The sequence below is a fragment of the Ordospora colligata genome (genome assembly GCF_000803265.1).
Source record: "Ordospora colligata OC4 chromosome Unknown contig_09, whole genome shotgun sequence".
NCBI classification, from domain to species: Eukaryota; Fungi; Microsporidia; family Ordosporidae; genus Ordospora; species Ordospora colligata.
This window is the reverse complement of record NW_014575399.1, coordinates 83,321-99,311: the sequence shown is the minus strand read 5'-3', so window position 1 is coordinate 99,311 and position 15,991 is coordinate 83,321. Positions and strand designations below refer to the sequence as shown.

At 40.4% G+C, this 15,991-nt stretch overlaps 16 protein-coding genes and 1 non-coding gene across 17 annotated transcripts; 9 read left to right on the top strand and 8 right to left on the bottom strand.

The window, feature by feature from the left end:
- Window positions 1-13: 13 nt before the first annotated feature.
- Window positions 14-1,123, top strand: M896_090990 (uncharacterized protein; the record flags this gene model as incomplete). The annotated part of the gene is made up of 1 exon (XM_014707727.1): window positions 14-1,123. One exon carries the CDS (start codon window positions 14-16, stop codon window positions 1,121-1,123), a length of 1,110 nt encoding a protein of 369 aa, XP_014563213.1.
- A 77-nt stretch (window positions 1,124-1,200) lies between these two features.
- M896_090980 (uncharacterized protein) lies at window positions 1,201-1,473 on the bottom strand (the record flags this gene model as incomplete). The annotated part of the gene is made up of 1 exon (XM_014707726.1): window positions 1,201-1,473. One exon carries the CDS (start codon window positions 1,471-1,473, stop codon window positions 1,201-1,203), a length of 273 nt encoding a protein of 90 aa, XP_014563212.1.
- A 35-nt stretch (window positions 1,474-1,508) lies between these two features.
- On the top strand, window positions 1,509-2,195 carry M896_090970 (uncharacterized protein; the record flags this gene model as incomplete). The annotated part of the gene is made up of 1 exon (XM_014707725.1): window positions 1,509-2,195. The coding sequence occupies one exon, from the start codon at window positions 1,509-1,511 to the stop codon at window positions 2,193-2,195; it is 687 nt and encodes a 228-aa protein (XP_014563211.1).
- Window positions 2,196-2,310: 115 nt separating this feature from the next.
- M896_090960 (heat shock transcription factor) lies at window positions 2,311-3,192 on the top strand (the record flags this gene model as incomplete). The annotated part of the gene is made up of 1 exon (XM_014707724.1): window positions 2,311-3,192. The coding sequence occupies one exon, from the start codon at window positions 2,311-2,313 to the stop codon at window positions 3,190-3,192; it is 882 nt and encodes a 293-aa protein (XP_014563210.1).
- Window positions 3,193-3,229: 37 nt separating this feature from the next.
- Window positions 3,230-4,144, top strand: M896_090950 (uncharacterized protein; the record flags this gene model as incomplete). Its single annotated transcript, XM_014707723.1, has 1 exon — window positions 3,230-4,144. One exon carries the CDS (start codon window positions 3,230-3,232, stop codon window positions 4,142-4,144), a length of 915 nt encoding a protein of 304 aa, XP_014563209.1.
- A 124-nt stretch (window positions 4,145-4,268) lies between these two features.
- Window positions 4,269-4,523, top strand: M896_090940 (uncharacterized protein; the record flags this gene model as incomplete). Its single annotated transcript, XM_014707722.1, has 1 exon — window positions 4,269-4,523. One exon carries the CDS (start codon window positions 4,269-4,271, stop codon window positions 4,521-4,523), a length of 255 nt encoding a protein of 84 aa, XP_014563208.1.
- A 531-nt stretch (window positions 4,524-5,054) lies between these two features.
- M896_090920 lies at window positions 5,055-5,127 on the bottom strand. Its single transcript has one exon. It is a non-coding gene; the product is annotated as a tRNA-Val (tRNA).
- An 82-nt stretch (window positions 5,128-5,209) lies between these two features.
- Window positions 5,210-6,175, bottom strand: M896_090910 (cyclic nucleotide-binding domain-containing protein; the record flags this gene model as incomplete). The annotated part of the gene is made up of 1 exon (XM_014707721.1): window positions 5,210-6,175. One exon carries the CDS (start codon window positions 6,173-6,175, stop codon window positions 5,210-5,212), a length of 966 nt encoding a protein of 321 aa, XP_014563207.1.
- A 109-nt stretch (window positions 6,176-6,284) lies between these two features.
- M896_090900 (uncharacterized protein) lies at window positions 6,285-6,728 on the top strand (the record flags this gene model as incomplete). The annotated part of the gene is made up of 1 exon (XM_014707720.1): window positions 6,285-6,728. One exon carries the CDS (start codon window positions 6,285-6,287, stop codon window positions 6,726-6,728), a length of 444 nt encoding a protein of 147 aa, XP_014563206.1.
- A 160-nt stretch (window positions 6,729-6,888) lies between these two features.
- M896_090890 (uncharacterized protein) lies at window positions 6,889-7,761 on the top strand (the record flags this gene model as incomplete). Its single annotated transcript, XM_014707719.1, has 1 exon — window positions 6,889-7,761. One exon carries the CDS (start codon window positions 6,889-6,891, stop codon window positions 7,759-7,761), a length of 873 nt encoding a protein of 290 aa, XP_014563205.1.
- A 154-nt stretch (window positions 7,762-7,915) lies between these two features.
- M896_090880 (translation initiation factor 4E) lies at window positions 7,916-8,446 on the bottom strand (the record flags this gene model as incomplete). Its single annotated transcript, XM_014707718.1, has 1 exon — window positions 7,916-8,446. One exon carries the CDS (start codon window positions 8,444-8,446, stop codon window positions 7,916-7,918), a length of 531 nt encoding a protein of 176 aa, XP_014563204.1.
- Window positions 8,447-8,606: 160 nt separating this feature from the next.
- M896_090870 (kinesin-like protein) lies at window positions 8,607-9,869 on the bottom strand (the record flags this gene model as incomplete). Its single annotated transcript, XM_014707717.1, has 1 exon — window positions 8,607-9,869. The coding sequence occupies one exon, from the start codon at window positions 9,867-9,869 to the stop codon at window positions 8,607-8,609; it is 1,263 nt and encodes a 420-aa protein (XP_014563203.1).
- Window positions 9,870-10,306: 437 nt separating this feature from the next.
- On the top strand, window positions 10,307-10,999 carry M896_090860 (endonuclease III; the record flags this gene model as incomplete). The annotated part of the gene is made up of 1 exon (XM_014707716.1): window positions 10,307-10,999. One exon carries the CDS (start codon window positions 10,307-10,309, stop codon window positions 10,997-10,999), a length of 693 nt encoding a protein of 230 aa, XP_014563202.1.
- Window positions 11,000-11,057: 58 nt separating this feature from the next.
- M896_090850 (ribosomal protein S4) lies at window positions 11,058-11,864 on the bottom strand (the record flags this gene model as incomplete). The annotated part of the gene is made up of 1 exon (XM_014707715.1): window positions 11,058-11,864. The coding sequence occupies one exon, from the start codon at window positions 11,862-11,864 to the stop codon at window positions 11,058-11,060; it is 807 nt and encodes a 268-aa protein (XP_014563201.1).
- A 234-nt stretch (window positions 11,865-12,098) lies between these two features.
- On the top strand, window positions 12,099-12,614 carry M896_090840 (ubiquitin-conjugating enzyme E2; the record flags this gene model as incomplete). Its single annotated transcript, XM_014707714.1, has 1 exon — window positions 12,099-12,614. The coding sequence occupies one exon, from the start codon at window positions 12,099-12,101 to the stop codon at window positions 12,612-12,614; it is 516 nt and encodes a 171-aa protein (XP_014563200.1).
- A 33-nt stretch (window positions 12,615-12,647) lies between these two features.
- On the bottom strand, window positions 12,648-13,427 carry M896_090830 (subunit of mRNA deadenylase; the record flags this gene model as incomplete). Its single annotated transcript, XM_014707713.1, has 1 exon — window positions 12,648-13,427. The coding sequence occupies one exon, from the start codon at window positions 13,425-13,427 to the stop codon at window positions 12,648-12,650; it is 780 nt and encodes a 259-aa protein (XP_014563199.1).
- Window positions 13,428-13,517: 90 nt separating this feature from the next.
- Window positions 13,518-15,857, bottom strand: M896_090820 (uncharacterized protein; the record flags this gene model as incomplete). Its single annotated transcript, XM_014707712.1, has 1 exon — window positions 13,518-15,857. One exon carries the CDS (start codon window positions 15,855-15,857, stop codon window positions 13,518-13,520), a length of 2,340 nt encoding a protein of 779 aa, XP_014563198.1.
- Between the last annotated feature and the right edge of the window lie 134 nt (window positions 15,858-15,991).

Here is a 15,991-nt window from a genome sequence, read left to right as displayed (position 1 = left end):
TTTTTGATCCCTCATGGAGCTACTGCAGGAGTTTGTGGATGAATGGAAGCAACATGTCTGCAGAGTGAAGGAAAGTTTGATAGTGAATGAAAAGAAAAATGTGAAGGATGAAATAAAGAAAGTGAGCAAGCAGAGCAGAGAAGCAGATGAGAAAGAGAATGTGGCAATAGATGATAATCAGTGTGAGGGAGAGATCGATGGAGTATTTGATAGGGAGAGTTTGGATGCTAGCTGTATTCCTGTGATCAAGAGCAAGGCGCATAATGAATTTGATAAAATTTGTGAGCTTGATACATGTACTAAAAAGAGAAGCAAGGCCGTGGAAGATCAGTGGGATATTGAGAATTCACAGGTGAGGAGCATTAAAGAGACCAGAGAGGGCATGAGTAGATTTGGATATAGGGATGGGATTGTGATGAATAAAGGGAATGATCGATATGGAAATTCTAAGCTCAGGAAGCCATCTGATTGTGGATATGTGGCTGAACTGAAGAGCTTAGGCACTAGTTGTGCCAAGAGCAATAAAAGAACGATTGATGAGAATAGAAGTGAAGTGAAGCATGATACAACCAAAGAAAAGAAAGTGAGCGATGGAGGAGATAACATGAAGTTGAATGCAGCTCTACAGCTGATGAAGAGAAAGTACATGAACAAAGTGAATGAATCGATCTGTATACCCAAAGAAAGTGAATTCAAAGAAGAGCAGTTAATACGTGATGGCATGACAATGCCAAATGTGATGAACAAATATGATGAGATGGGAAGCGATGATGGCAAGAAAAGAGATATTAAAGGATTGAATGGAAGCAATCTGTATAAGAAGGTAATTGATAACCAACTGCTCAAGTCTGTACCTGTAAAGGAGAAGCATGGAGATAAGAAATCCAAAACGTACATTCCAAAGGTTGGCGATGATGATGCAATAACAGATCTAAACTTTGTGATTCCTGAGTTTGCAAAGGATCCAGCCATAAACTTCAAGGTGAAGATGCAGGATCATGGTGTTCTTGAGAGGTATTTTTCGAATGGACATGAGATTGATGTTGAGGTGTTATTTCCACATGTGAAGAATGTGTCGAACGACAGTCCTAACAAATGGCCGTCTCAAAGAAATGGCCCATGATGTTTGATTAAAGCGATATGTTTATTATTTGTTTACAGATATGATGCTTTGGATGACGATGAGAAGCTGTATGGCTATTATGTATATATGGGACAGCCTTCTCTATGTTTCTGAAGGATAATGCATTCTCTACAATAGTGTGCGCTGTGCTTTGGATCTCTTTCACCACACATGATGCATTTGTTCTTGTATGTGGAGTGGAAGCAGAATTCACATATTAAAAGATCTATAGAATGGATGTGAGTATTTTCTTTGCACACATAGCACCTGACTGAGCATTTATCGCACAGCATTCCTTTTATGCTTGTGTGTATTCTATTGCATCTTGATGTAGCCGAATATGCTTGCATGTGTGGATGTAAATTCGTGTTTTTTTTAGCCTGAAATGGATGAAGACATGCTTGATGGGCATGAGCTTAGCGTGGGTAATTCTGGCGAGTCCGTTGTTGGAGGGCAAGACGAAGGGGCAAGAATAGCAACAGCGAATGTTGAAGAAGCACAGTTTGAAGAAATCAAGGAGCATGCTGAGAGAAGCATAGAAAGCGAAGTGGCTGATAGAAGATGTGCACGAGGCCCAGGAATGTTGTATGGAAACTTTTATAAGCATGCACAAACGCATAGACAGAAAGTAATTGGGTTTCTGCAGAAGGACTTGGCACAGATTGAAAAGCCCGATCTCCGAAGATTCTTGAATATCAACCACGCATATGAGTGTCTTTTGCCATACCATTTGTTTGGATCTCATTTGTATGAAGACATGATGTTTATGCATACGAATGAGATTAAAGATAACGAAGAGATTGACGCAGTGTTGCAGTTGTTGAAGGAAACAGTAGAAGATGTAAAGTCTTGCGATACGAATGAATCTCTTGTGTGCGAATTGCTGCTCTATTACCAACAGAGATATATCAACTCGATGTATGCCGAGAGTAGGGAGCATAAGAATGCAAGGCGATCCAGACATCAGCTGAACCGACGAAACACAGTTTTCAGACTGCGTATTGGTGCTGATGAGTTGAAGCGAGATGTAACGATCAGGGAAGGGAGATTGTATTTCAAGAAGGGAGAGTAAGAGGAAGGCCAATGTTTGTTTTGGTTCGTATTAAAATTGGTATAGTATCTTTGTTGGTGTGTGATGATCAGGTGTAATAATTGTACAATAATTGTGATGGCTGTGTTGTGTGTGGATGGGTCAAGGTTCTGGATCTGAGTTTGTTGAGAAGCTATTCAGGATGGTGGAGGATCCAGCAAACTTCAGGTATATTTCATGGAGTGCAGATGGAAAGAGTTTTGTGATAGGCAGCCAGGAGGAGTTTTCTGAGGTTATTCTTGAGAGGCACTTCAAGCATAAAAACTGGAGCTCTTTTGTGAGACAGCTGAACAAGTATGATTTTTATAAGATCAAGAACGATGCAGTAAAGTGTATGGGATCTGTATGGACACCATGGGAGTACAAGAATAGGTATTTCCAGCGTGGAAGGCCTGATTTGCTGAGCAAAATCCGAAGGAAGAAAGCTCCGAGCGAGATGGGAGCTGGGGAGGATTCTCGACCAAAGCAGATTGAGAGCAGCATTGTTTACCAGTCACATGTTCTAAGCTCGATCCGAAGCATTTCTAAGTATCTAAGGGAGGTTGTTGAAGATATAAACGAATTGAAGAGAGCTATTTATTGCGAGAGGCAGGGCGTGACAGCCAGAGTGAATGTGCTGTGTATTAGAGAAACAGGGAGTATGCCTGAGTGTTTTGTGGAAGCCTTGAGGAGTCCTGGATATGCGTTGACAGTTGTTGATGGGAAGTGTGGGATTGAGAGTGTTATGAGATGGGGATATAATGTGGTAGTGATGCATGTAGTTTCTGCTTATTATGGAGTGCTGGTATGCCGTATTCGGGATGCAAGCAAAGATGTGCCGATTATCTTGGCTGTTGATGAAGGATTCAGGGATGAATACCTGAGTATTGGGAGTAGTGATGTAGCTGAGGTTTTTATGGCGCCTTTTGATGCAAATGAGCTGGCCGAATCTATAAGCAGGTATGGAAGAGCAGGTTGTTTATGCAAAGATAGTGTGTAGATTAAAGTGATTGAAATGACATTCATCAGCATGAAATATGAGATGTTTAGAGGATGAGGTTCATAGGAGATGGAATACTTTTATTAATGGAAAATGGAGTAGTATGAGGAAAAGAGTCGATGTAGCAAATGTGATGGAGATGGTTTTGAAGCTTGGAAACAAGTGCAGTATTGAAGAATGCAGTTTGGCGCTCAGGGAAGTGGTTAGGATGTATATCAAGGATGTGAGACAACAATTGGAGAGAGTTGGAATGCTGTTGAGTATGATGGATACCAAAAAGCAGATTAGAAGGATAGTACCTGGAAAGAAGAACCGGAATATGCTACCGATGGAAGATGAGTATGTGACGACAATGTGTGATTTTGAGGCTGATATTGAATGGAATGGCGAGAGTTTGATGTTTAGCAGCAATGAGGCGTATGAGGAGCGTGTTGAGAGTGGAATAGAATGGAAACCGAAGAAAAGAGCCATTGACATTGAAACAGAGCTTGACTTGAGTGATTGGTATGGCAGAAGTACCATAGGAACAAAGATACCGCTTGAAGTGGACATGAGGATGTTTGGAGGACGAGATGTGTTTGTTGTGAATGAGATGATGAGGATGGTGTGTGAAAGACAGGTACTTGAGATTGAGGAGAGTGAAGCACCGATGTTGAGCTCGGCAACGTTGAGTTCAATTGAGCAAATGCGTAACTCATCGACGCTAACGGCTGAGCAAATGAGAGGCTCATCAACTGTTTTTGAAGTGAGCGAATCTGAGGTGGAAGCAGAGAGCGAATGGCTTTCACTTTTTGCATCTGGAGCTGATTTCAATAGCCATGTGAGTGAATGGAATAACAGGATGAAGGCAAGGATGTTTTTGAAGATACTTGAGTTGAGCAGTGAAGGGATAATTAGACCAGTGCAGGAAACTCCGTACGGAAGGATTATACTTGATAGGTGTTGGATGTAGAACTATGGATATTTAAGTGTGTTTGTGGTATGTTTGTAATATGATCTTTTAAGGTTGGATTTCAAGGCATCGAAGAGCATTCCCTCCAAAAATAAGTATATTAATTTAAGCAAATCCCTGAATAATGAGGAGCGAGATGTCTGAGATGGTCAGGTTTGATGAATCTACAGACAAGGAGAACTACGATCCATGTATTAAGGAGTTTACGCCAACGAAGTCGAAACCTGCCAAGAGGTACAGTGCGTTGAAGGAGATAGCAGAAAAGAGCGAACGAAGAGAGAGGAAGGAAGAGAAGCATACTGAGGAGCGGGAGATGGATGTGTTTTTCTTGACATTTCCTGGATCACCATTTAAGTCCAGGAGCATGCGTGAGCTATGATAGATGCCTGAGTGTGGATAGGAGGTATTGACGAGCTGTGAATAAATTGATTATATTTTTTTGAAATGTTTTAGTAGATGGATGAGGTGTGAAAACTAAGTGAGTGTGCACAAGAGACTCTCAATAGCTCAGTTGGAAGAGCACTTGACTGTAGAAGTAGCTGATATCGAGGGGCCGTCGGTTCGAATCCGGCTTGAGAGATTTTTTACACAAATCTATCTTTTTTATATCATGCAAAATCAGTAAAATGTTAATTAATACAAAGTGAGCAAAATGGTATATGACATACAAAGTACGTCAGTAAAGATGAATATAAATTTGTGGTATACAAAGATAAGTAAGATCGTATATGCCACTAAATATAAATGTATTTTCATATCATATGAAAAGTATTTTAACAAAGATAAATGGAAATTCATATCATATGAAGTATTTTAACAAAGATCAATATAATTGTTAATCACATACAAAATGAGTAAATGACATACAAAGATATCTGTAATTTCCATAATATAATAAAACATAAAAGCATGTGACCTCCCAGGCTCGAACTGGGGACCTTTCGCGTGTTAGGCGAATGTGATAACCACTACACTAAGGTCACTTATATATAAAGGTACATACAATCAGTTCCCGATTACCTTAGCAATCATGCCAGCACATTTATGACATAGCTTGATTCTTTATTACTCTTCATTATTCCCTATACTCTCGTCTTCACATAGTTCAGGAATGTGCGCCACCTCAATCTCAGTTACTGCTATAAATCCTACACGCAGCACCTCCTTAGGTGAAACCTTTCTTGTTTCCCCATCATCAATCTCTCCCTCACTTACAATCATTAAAAACTCAGAATCTCCTATCTCAACCTTGCTTCCATTCTTATAATGCACAAAGCTTACCCTGTTCAATACAGTCTCATCATCATCTCCAGCTACTCCAAACATTCCATTCTCCCGTAGCCCTTCAATAATAACCTTCTTGTTGGCAATCCTGTCCATCATCCGAATCCCTGAAAACGATGTTTGCTCAACCACCCACACCTTTCCATCAGTAATCGCTTTAACAGTCGCTGTCCTTGAAATGTTATGTAGAAGCGCTATTTCCCCAAAGAAGTTTCCTCTGTAAAGTCTACGTAGAACTTCTCCATCCTTGCTAACCTCAAAAACCCCACTCTCAATAATATGCATCTCTGATCCAAGTGCTCCTTCCTGCGTCACAACTGTTCCTTTTTGTACATCCATAAGCTCCATAGACTCTATCAACCTTCTCTTCTGCTCAGGATTCATAAACCCAAAAGGTATATCTGCAACAAGGATTTCTTTCAAGAACCGCACTGTTGCATCATCTTTTGGATAGTTCTTGAGTTTAAACGTCTCTGGTGTTATTTTCTCTGAATATACAGCATTCCGTCTTGATCTCCTCCATTGCCCATCATTTTTTATCTCATTGCTTGCTTCATAATCTAACTGCAACGTGTTCAGAGTCCCACTCTCAACTAGGCTATCGACAAAGACATCAACATTCTCAGACTTGTTTTTGCTCTTCTTCAAAAACATCTTGAGCACTTCATTTGCAACCTCCTTGCTAACATTCAATCTCAAGAATTTCAATCTGCTTTCAATCTGCTGCACAACCTCATCCTGTTGCATCTTCAGTAAGGGCGTGTTGACTGCATTCAGGTAATATATTTCTGATTAATCGACAGCTATCAATCGCATGTATTTGGCATTTTTAACACATGCAGTAAATCCCATACATATGAACTTTGAGCAGCTTCTAAACACACTCCGTAGGAAATACATCGTTAAAAGGCAATCTGCCAACACATACTCAGTGTCAGACAACATCAAAACCATAAATATAACAGAAAGCGATTATGGAATTTATGATGAATCATACATTCAAAGTCTTTTCAATACATCTGAATCTGTACCTGTTGACTTTGCAAACATAGGCCGTGACGATTTGACTCCAAACATGGATGACGCACGAACATTTACAGCAGACAGACACATCAAGGGATCGATGATGGACTCAAGCACATTCATGAGATATGGTAGTCAGAATACAGCAGAAGATGATGACTCTGGTACAAACCCATTGATAAAAATAGATCCAATAACACCATCAAAAAATAAAAAGGACAGCTTTGAGCCAGACAGAGACGATTATGTACCAGACAGAAGTAATCGGTTTCTGTAGTTCTGTACAAATATGTACCTGAACATATGCATTGTACAGCATTTTACATTGGATCATTCATGCCAGTAAATATTGTATTAAAAACCCTATGTTTGAACTAATTGATCTTTAATTGTGTAGTTACAGGTATGCATAATTGAAATGCAATACATCAAACCCCATGCAGCGAATGAGATTTGCAGATATCCGTCCAGTAAGGCCAGATGATTTTGTTTTTGACGAGACGATTTGCACCATTAAAGAGCAAAAACCAAAGATCACACAGGATTATACAAAGGAAGAAAAGGATTGTATAGCGAAGAAGAAGATTCTTGCAGTGGCCATGAAGAAAACTGTTTGGCCACAAAAGAAATCACAGAAGAAGGAGCTTGAGACAATGTGGGAAGCGGATCTGTCAAAAGCAGATCAGGGACACTTTGACCAAAGAGGAAACTTTGTGATTGGAATTCCTCCGAAAGCATCATTTCTATGGCTGGTAAAGAAGTCTCAAAGCGTGCTTGGGCCGTTAACAAGTAATGAGCTGAGAAGCATGATTGAAGACGGCAGCATTGCAGACTCATACATTAGAAGAGACGTAGATAAGGGGTTTTTGCCATACAATAGTGTTGTTAATGACCTTGGAGATCTCTTGACATCATACAAGGTGGACGAGTATTTCCAAAAGAATGCGGTTGCAAACAGCCCGCCCCAAAAGCCTCAGGAATTCTTTGAGGACCTTTCATCGATGTCTTTGAAGAAGGAGCCCATGAAAGGCATTGATCGTGCAGAAGTACTTGAGAGATGTGTTAAATCTAGAGGATATATTCATGGTAAGAATCCATCAATAACTTTGGCACACATCGAAAAGCGAATATCCGGAAAATCTTTCTCAGAAGCAGTGAACATAATCTCAAAAATATCAGGCATAAAAACAATCGAGGCTGAAGAGTTCCTAAACATGTTTCTTAATGAGTCAAAGCTATCGATACTCTCAGACATCTGTCCAGATGGATTTGTAAAGGTTGCCCCAAAGCCAAATAAAAGGACAAAGTAGCTTGAATAATAAACATTTCCGGTCAAATCTTCTGCATTACAGGCTTTATCTAATCAACAAACACATCATTCCACACACAGGCTTTATTATACTTATAGCAGAGGCTTTGCCACAAGGCTCTTGTCATATGCTCATACACTTCATGTGCATTTCTCTACTTCTCTCTCTTTCCTCCCCACTTCTTCTTTCCTCCCTTTGTACCGTCCAGAGACTTCTTGTGCAGAAAAGAGTATATTGGCAGGTTGATGTTTCCAAGCACACTTTCCCATTTCTCCTTAATCATGTCCTGGTTATAGTCTCTTCCAAACCATATCGATATCTTGTATACTGACTGCTTCTCATTAAAAACACATCCACAGATGTTCTCAATGCAATTTGATACACAGAACGCCATTGTCTTTTTCCAAATGCCATTCAGGTCCTCACGAGTCATCATAGGTATGTCAAGAATCAGTCTTCCTCCATTCACATTTGCCTCATCTTCCCACATTGGCTTGATCCCCTTCTTAAACAGATTCATAGAGCACAGATTCTCCACTCCGTTTTTAACTATCATGTCACACATATACAGAAACTCAGGAACTGTCGAAACCTCACCAACCTCTAGAATGTCTTCTCCCCAGCTCCTGATGTTCGAATCATCGTTGCCGTTCTGCCACAGAACCCAGGACGACTCCAAGTTCATACTCACGCTAGGGTACGAAAATATCAAAATTTACCGTCGCTACTCTCATCAAACATACTTGCACTACAATCACACTGATCATCTCTACATCACAATAAGTCTAGTCATTCAATCCGATAAAATCAAATACCACATAAAACACTACGCTGGGATGTAATCACTAGCGTTCATCATCTCCCTTCCGCTTCATCATCAATTCAACCTGGCGTCTTCTGCTACTTGATATGTTTACAAAATACTCATGTATATCAAGTAAAAGCTTTCTATTCACATCGAAGTCATGCCCAGATATTTTTGCAACCTCTCGCTCTAGGCATTCCAGATCACCTATTGCATCATTAACAACCTTGCTTATCTCACTAATCTCATATTGGAAATGCAGCATCCCAGTCGGTATCTCACATGGCCGGATATCCATTAATGCTATTTTTGCCTTCAAACTCTGGTTCTCTACATCTAGATCCTTCAGTTTGTTCTTCACTTCTTCTAGCTCTCCATTCACATCAGAATTCACTGTTGCTGGGTTCTTGATCATTCGAGATCTCTGTAGAAAATTCATCGTTCCCACACTATCGCTTCGATTCTCCAGAGAAACATTGCCAATAACAGTCAGTTTGCAGTTTCCACCAAGTGAGTCTTTCAAAAGAAAAGTAAGCTTAGATTCTCTATAGCCAATGTGTCCATCCACATCCCCACTCAGCTTATTTATCACCTTTCCAAGACACAATAACGATTTGTTGATGTTCATTGCTTCCTTCATTCGCAGCTCCTCAATCTCCTTTTCTCTCAGTCTCTCAGACCCTGCAAGATCAACAAAGCACAGCTTCGATGCTCTATGCACAATATCACATTCATTACGGAGATACACCATCAAAACACAATGGCTCCTGCTGCTTTCTTTATTCATCGTTGTCGACGAAATCTTCCTTATCTTCAATCCACGCGTGTACAATTCCATGCTTTCTTCATAGCCACTTGACTCAACAACAGTCAGGTTGTCAACAACAACACCTGCACATGGGTCCTCTCTTATAGACAGCATAGCATTTGTATCAAGCAAATCAAACATCACTTCATTGTATATCTCCACAAACGATAGAGACACCTTAAGTCCTGTATGTCTATGAAGAAAGTCCAGTGATCGCTGCACTATCCCCATGTTGTGATCATTTCCTTGAATGGTGTATGTCTTTCCGCTTCCTGTCTGCCCATATGCAAACAACGTGCAGTTGTATCCCTGCATACATTCCACAAGTAGACTCTTTGAAATTTCCTGGAAAACCTCTTGCTGTGTTGAATTTCTGAAAACCCTGTCAAATCCAAACTCATTCCCATCTATCTTTATTGTGTCTCTAGTCACAGTAATTCCTTCTGGAATCGCTTGCGGCTTGATTCTTAGATATGTCCTGACATTCTCGGTCATTCGTATTACAGATGGGACAGATACTCGGCGTTTTATTGCAATATTCCATACAAAGATGCATTGAACAATTTACAGCAGTTTATGCAAATACTGTATTATTTATACTCTTCATGTGATTTATAATATATTCTGTTCAGTGATGTATTATCCATTTTATTCTATTCATGCATTGCATCATCTATGCTATTCATTCATGATATTATGTATTACATTCATTTGATGTATTATTTATGTTATTCAGTGATTTATAATCTATTCCATTCCATTCCTATCAGTCTCATATGATATCATCTATTCTATTCTATTCTATTTATATCATATCATATCATCTATTCAGTCTCATTCATACACATAAATATATCAGATTACCTAAAACATGAGGAATCACCCGTACAACTAATCATCAACAATAACTCTGAACTGTTGTCCTTGTAAGCATGCACGAACCAGTTCAGCTGTACAACGAAATAAAGCATCATAGAAAAAACATTATATCACCTGTGGATCTGATGGGATGTTCAATAACTCCTGCATGCACTTCACACGAGCAAAAAGCACTGCATGTCTTGATTGCACTTCTTTTATCATCGCAAACACAAGACAGCATAACATGGAATGCCATGCAAAGACTACGTCAGTCACTTCCCGAAGGAACACACAATGAATCTTCAGAATACAATGGACTCACACTCGAAAACATACTCATCACAAGCACCAATCACATCAACAATTGTATCCAGAAAGTTGGTTTCCACAATAAAAAGGTACAGTACATCAAAAAAATCGCACAGATATTGGCCAAAACAGGACTTCCAAATACACTGGACGATCTACTTGCACTTCCAGGCATAGGCATGAAAATGGGCGTCTTGTACATGGCTCATGTTCACAACAAGACAGTGGGAATAAGCGTAGATACACATGTTCATAGAATCTCAAATAGAATAAGACTAGTAAGCACCAAAAGACCAGTTGAAACACAGAAAAGACTTCAGGAAATCATACCTGAGAATGAGTGGATGGCACTCAACACAGTCCTCGTTGGATTCGGTCAGATAATATGCCTTCCACGGAGTCCACAGTGTAACAAATGCATAATCGCTTCAAAATGCCCAAGCTCTCTTTTCTGATGCATTAAGCAGCAAATATTCATCAGATAAATCAAATATAATAAGTAAACGAATGGTTTTATTCTTCGTTCTCAGCAACTTCTGCATCGACCATCTCGCCAAGCCTCATGTTGATCTTCTCAAGCTCAGAGTACTTGATTCCATTCTCCTTCAGCAGCGTCATCCAGATGTTATCACGTGACTCCCCAATAAAAACACAGTTCTTGTCTGCACATGAAAATGAATGTCCTGCAAAGTCGGTCATTCCGTATATTATGATGTCTGCATGCTTGTTAATCGTATTAACCACTCCGACACATCCCTTAGACCTTCCATTCAGCACATACACTACCTTATCTACGCCAGGCGTTATGTATCCACTAACCTTCCCACTTCCGCTATCAATTCTGATTGTGTCTCCAATCCGTATTGCAGGGTCGCAGAACCTGATGTTCAATCCACAGCTTGACACAACATATGGCACATTTAAGTGCGAGTACTTCTTGACCACCTTTGCCAGTCGGTACTCTGCTTCACTTGATGCTATCTTGTGCAGATGGAACTTCTTAGACACAGTGTAAAACACACGGAAGTGCTCACCAGTCTTGTCAATAGAAAGCACATCAAACAACCCAACAGGAAAGTGCGGATCTGTCCTGGCTCTTCCGTTCACCTTCACATTGTTACCCTCCAAAATAATCTTTAACTCCTTCCTGTTGCCTGCATACTTCAGAAACCTAGACACCAGATATCCAAGAGGTATGCACATCTTCGCACTGTGTGGCCCACTCGCTGGCTTCAGTGCAAACGTTCCTCCAAGCTTTCCCAGCATCCATGACTTAGGTGCTGCCAAACGCTTCAAATGATCTTTATGCCCAGTCGTCATTTCCCAGGGCAATTTTTTATTGTAAAAATCATCGAGCTATTGACTGTTAGTGTAGAGTGAAATGAGCATGGCTAACTGAGTAATCTCTTACAGTGGCATCCATAGTTTACACACCCCCATCATCACATCATGTTTGTTGCAATGCATTCAGGCACTTCATACAACCAATCACAAATGACAATGAAACACCTTAAACAAACCAACATATTATAACAAGCTTCACAGTCAAACTACATGGTCAAACTGAACTCAAGGATAAAAAGCGAAATCCAAAAACTGTACAATGCAAGATACGAGGTCCGGATGATCGAGGGAAAATCAACACAGATGGAGGTCCTGATCAACGGCCCTGCAGACTCGCTATACAGTGGTGCAAAATACATCGTGAACATCTTGCTTCCAGACAGCTATCCGTTCAAAAGCCCGTCAATAGGATTCAAAACACGCATCTTCCATCCAAACATCGATGAGGTCAGCGGCTCAATCTGCCTCGACGTCCTTAACCAGATATGGTCTCCGATCTATGACCTGCTCAACATCGTTGATATCCTTATTCCACAGTTGCTGACATATCCAAATCCCTCAGATCCACTCAACTGCGAAGCTGGCTCACTCTACCTGACAAACAGAGAAAAGTACAACGATGTTGTGCGAACATACGTCGAGCAATATGCAATCCCAATAACCAAAGAAATACCATGCCCAGATCCACATGCATACATTACCGACGACGAAAGCATGGAAATATAATAAAACTCCTTAACTTCAACTCAGTAAACGCAACTAATTATTTACTTCAATACCAAATAGCTTACACATAAACTCTTTCCCAATACTCTTGTTAAAAAGAGTCTCCCTTGCCTTAAAAAACGCGTGCGATGTCAGTAATGCATCGCTTCCTGCCTGATGCTGAATTCCCTCCCTCACCAGTCCAAGATCGTTCGAAATCTCCTGCAGACCCTTTTTCAGATACTTGCTGTTCTGTACTAGAAACTTTATGTCGCAGAAGTCCGGAAAAAACGCATTCAGCAACCTATAAAACTCGTCTTCCCTCTCAGGTAGCATATTACACGTCAGGATCTTAACAAGATATCCAAAATCAAATGCAGAGTGAAATGAAATCCACGTTACATCCTCGTTCAACACAAGCCCAGATGTCATCAAAGTCTCGCCAAACTCCTCAACTCCTATTCCCCGTCTCTTATGCTCTTTGAAATCTATCCTTGCCTGGATAAGCAGATCTATCGACTCCTGCGAGTACATCTCAGTCTCAAGGTTGAACTCAAAGTTAAATTGCCACGTGTTCGTTGGCTGCGGCCTGTTGCCCTGCTCATCATTTAGCGAAATCCCAATCTGTATAATCTTCAGAATATCCACATTACACCTCAGCTGCTGATACACAAATGAAGAGGGCGACTTGAAGCTCCCAACAGGCTTCGCAACCACTCCAGGAAACTCAGTGTCCATCCCAACATATCTGTACCTCCTTACAAGCTGCGATATCCTTCTCATCTCCACATGCAGATTGTCCTTCCACACATTCAGTATATGCCCATCTCCCATTCTAAGGGTGCTACAAATCATTACAAGCATCATCTTTATCTATATCACAAAAACATTCACAGCATCCATGCATCTCATCCATAATCGCTTCTATCTACAAACAGCATCTCTAAAAACCTGCATTGTGTTGCTCTTCTTGTATATAAGATACAAGTTGAACTCTGCAAGTCGTTTCAACTCAACATCAGATGCATTCAGCGCCTCTAAGTAGAAACGCTCAGCAAGGCCTGGAAATCCAAAAAACTGATATGCCTTCCCAATATTGTATGATGCAATACATGCATCATCTCCTCCTCCTTCCGCAATACATCTCTCCCTCAAATCCTTTAGGATCGCAACACCTTTCTTCACAAACATATTCCTGTCACTTACACGTCTGGACTTCGAGTGCATCAGGAACATCGATGCAAGAATAATACTTTCTGATGGACTACTCTCCCTTTCAATCGATGAAACCATCTCTACAGTCTTTGCCTGCAGTAAATTCGGAACTAATGAATTCAGAAACAAAAAGTGCGTCACTCCAACCACGTTCCTTCTCAAACATTCTCTTTCGCCTATTTCTTCCTTCTTATCCACATTCACGTCGTTAATATCCTCCTCATCACTTGATGAATACTCTGTATTGCTAATCATCAATCTCCGTCTACACACGCGCTGCAGATATTTCTGAAAATACGAGAAGTCTCCATCCTTATGGAAAAACATAAAAAAATTACTGAAGTAAAAAAGTAGGTATGTGTATGAATAATTGCCTGTATGGCATATCAAACTCCTTACAAGCGTTACAAAGTCTCCAAAGTCTCCAAGCACCAGTGAGATCTTCAATCCAATAAATACCAGCTTTATCATCAAATCATTCCTGCATCTAAATACATGTGCTTCTAGCCCTTTGAAAACCATTGCTGTTGCCTCTTCAAATCGCCCAGCTATCAGAAGACTGCATATATGACCTGACACAACATCAAACCATTCATCAACGTTTAACCCATGTAGATCAGCCAATCGGAAGCCTTCATGCACATCATCAACCCTAACACTCTCAGACTCCTTCTTGTTCTGCTCAATTTCCCTTCCTATACGCCTTGGTTTGCATATCTTTGTCATCATACTCTTACTCTTCTTCCTTCTCTCATACACTCTCTTATTCTTCAGAAAATCATTCACAAGAACCTGATTACTCTCAATAAACCTTTCAGGCTCCTCTTTCAATCCTTTCGTCAGTTCATACAGCACACGCATGTCCATGCATTTCTCAACTGAATAAGCTTCTCCGTATTTGTTCTTTCCATCAACAATCTCAATAAGTTGCTTGATCGTTTCATACCTTCTGGCCATCTCTGCATTCCCTTGCTTCACATATATCGAATGAATACATGACTTAACCATGTCATTCACTGGATTTATCTCCAGTACAAGCTTGTAGTATAGAAGTGCTTCCTCATCTCTTCCACAGTCATGGAAAACACATCCCATCTTCCAGTACACAAACTCCTTCTGATCCTCAAATTTGTTTCTTACTCTGCTCAACAGCCTCGTCACTTCATCAACCATTCCTTTGCCAACTAGTACTTCTACCAGATGTCTCAGCATGCATAGCTCAATCTGTTCTGTCCACACCTCCTCGTCATCAAGAAATTCCCAGAGATCTTTACAGTATTCGTTACTCTTTTCATCCTCCAAGTTCGCAATAATTCCAATCACTCGGAGCTTTGCATCAAGAGCAATTGCTCTTGTACTTACATGCTTTTCAAACAGCATGTTCATATCCGCCGTATCCAGTGCATCATATTTCAGAAGAATCAGTTGGATTACATAATAATCTGAGCAACGACTGCCAGCATTCAAAAGATATGTCTGAAGCTTTTTTGCCAATCTCCCCAACTTTGCTTTATGCGTGGCAGACTGCTTAATTAGCTCAAAAATCTGGTCATCTGCTCCATCAAACTCAAACAGCTCAATTCTGCAGCACAGCTCCTTGAACCTATCTTCACCATACAGCTGCATCTTCTCAAGAACCATTTCTCTCATATTTCCCTTCTTCTGCAGCACTTCAATAAAGTATATCCGTTCTTTTTCATATCCAAGGCGTCGGGAGTACTCGTAAAGCTTTCTCCAAAGCCCATAATTGTTCTTTTGCAAATGTGCTGCAACAAGGAAACAGTAGTATGCCTTTGGGTATTCTTTCTGTTCCTCAAATATCAGTCCTAGAGTAAAGTATGGGCGTGGATTCTTTGGACATAGGCAGATTGCCTCTTTGAGTATTTGAATGCATTTGCCCAACTCGTTTCTCACATACATGTTGTTTGCAATTGATATCAATTCACGTGCCTTCATGGCTCTCTGAGATCCCTTTGGAGTCGATCTTCTTCTTGATCGTCTTACGTTCAGCCACTCGTCCTCCCCACACATCCATCTGTCATAGCTCATTATGAGGGGATTTACTTCTGTTGCATTAAATGCATGATCACTCCTGTACAACTGTGCATGTCTTGTTATCTTACAAGCATGACTGCATAATGCATTACTTACATTGCTCACACCTATAGAATCTAAGCCCTTAT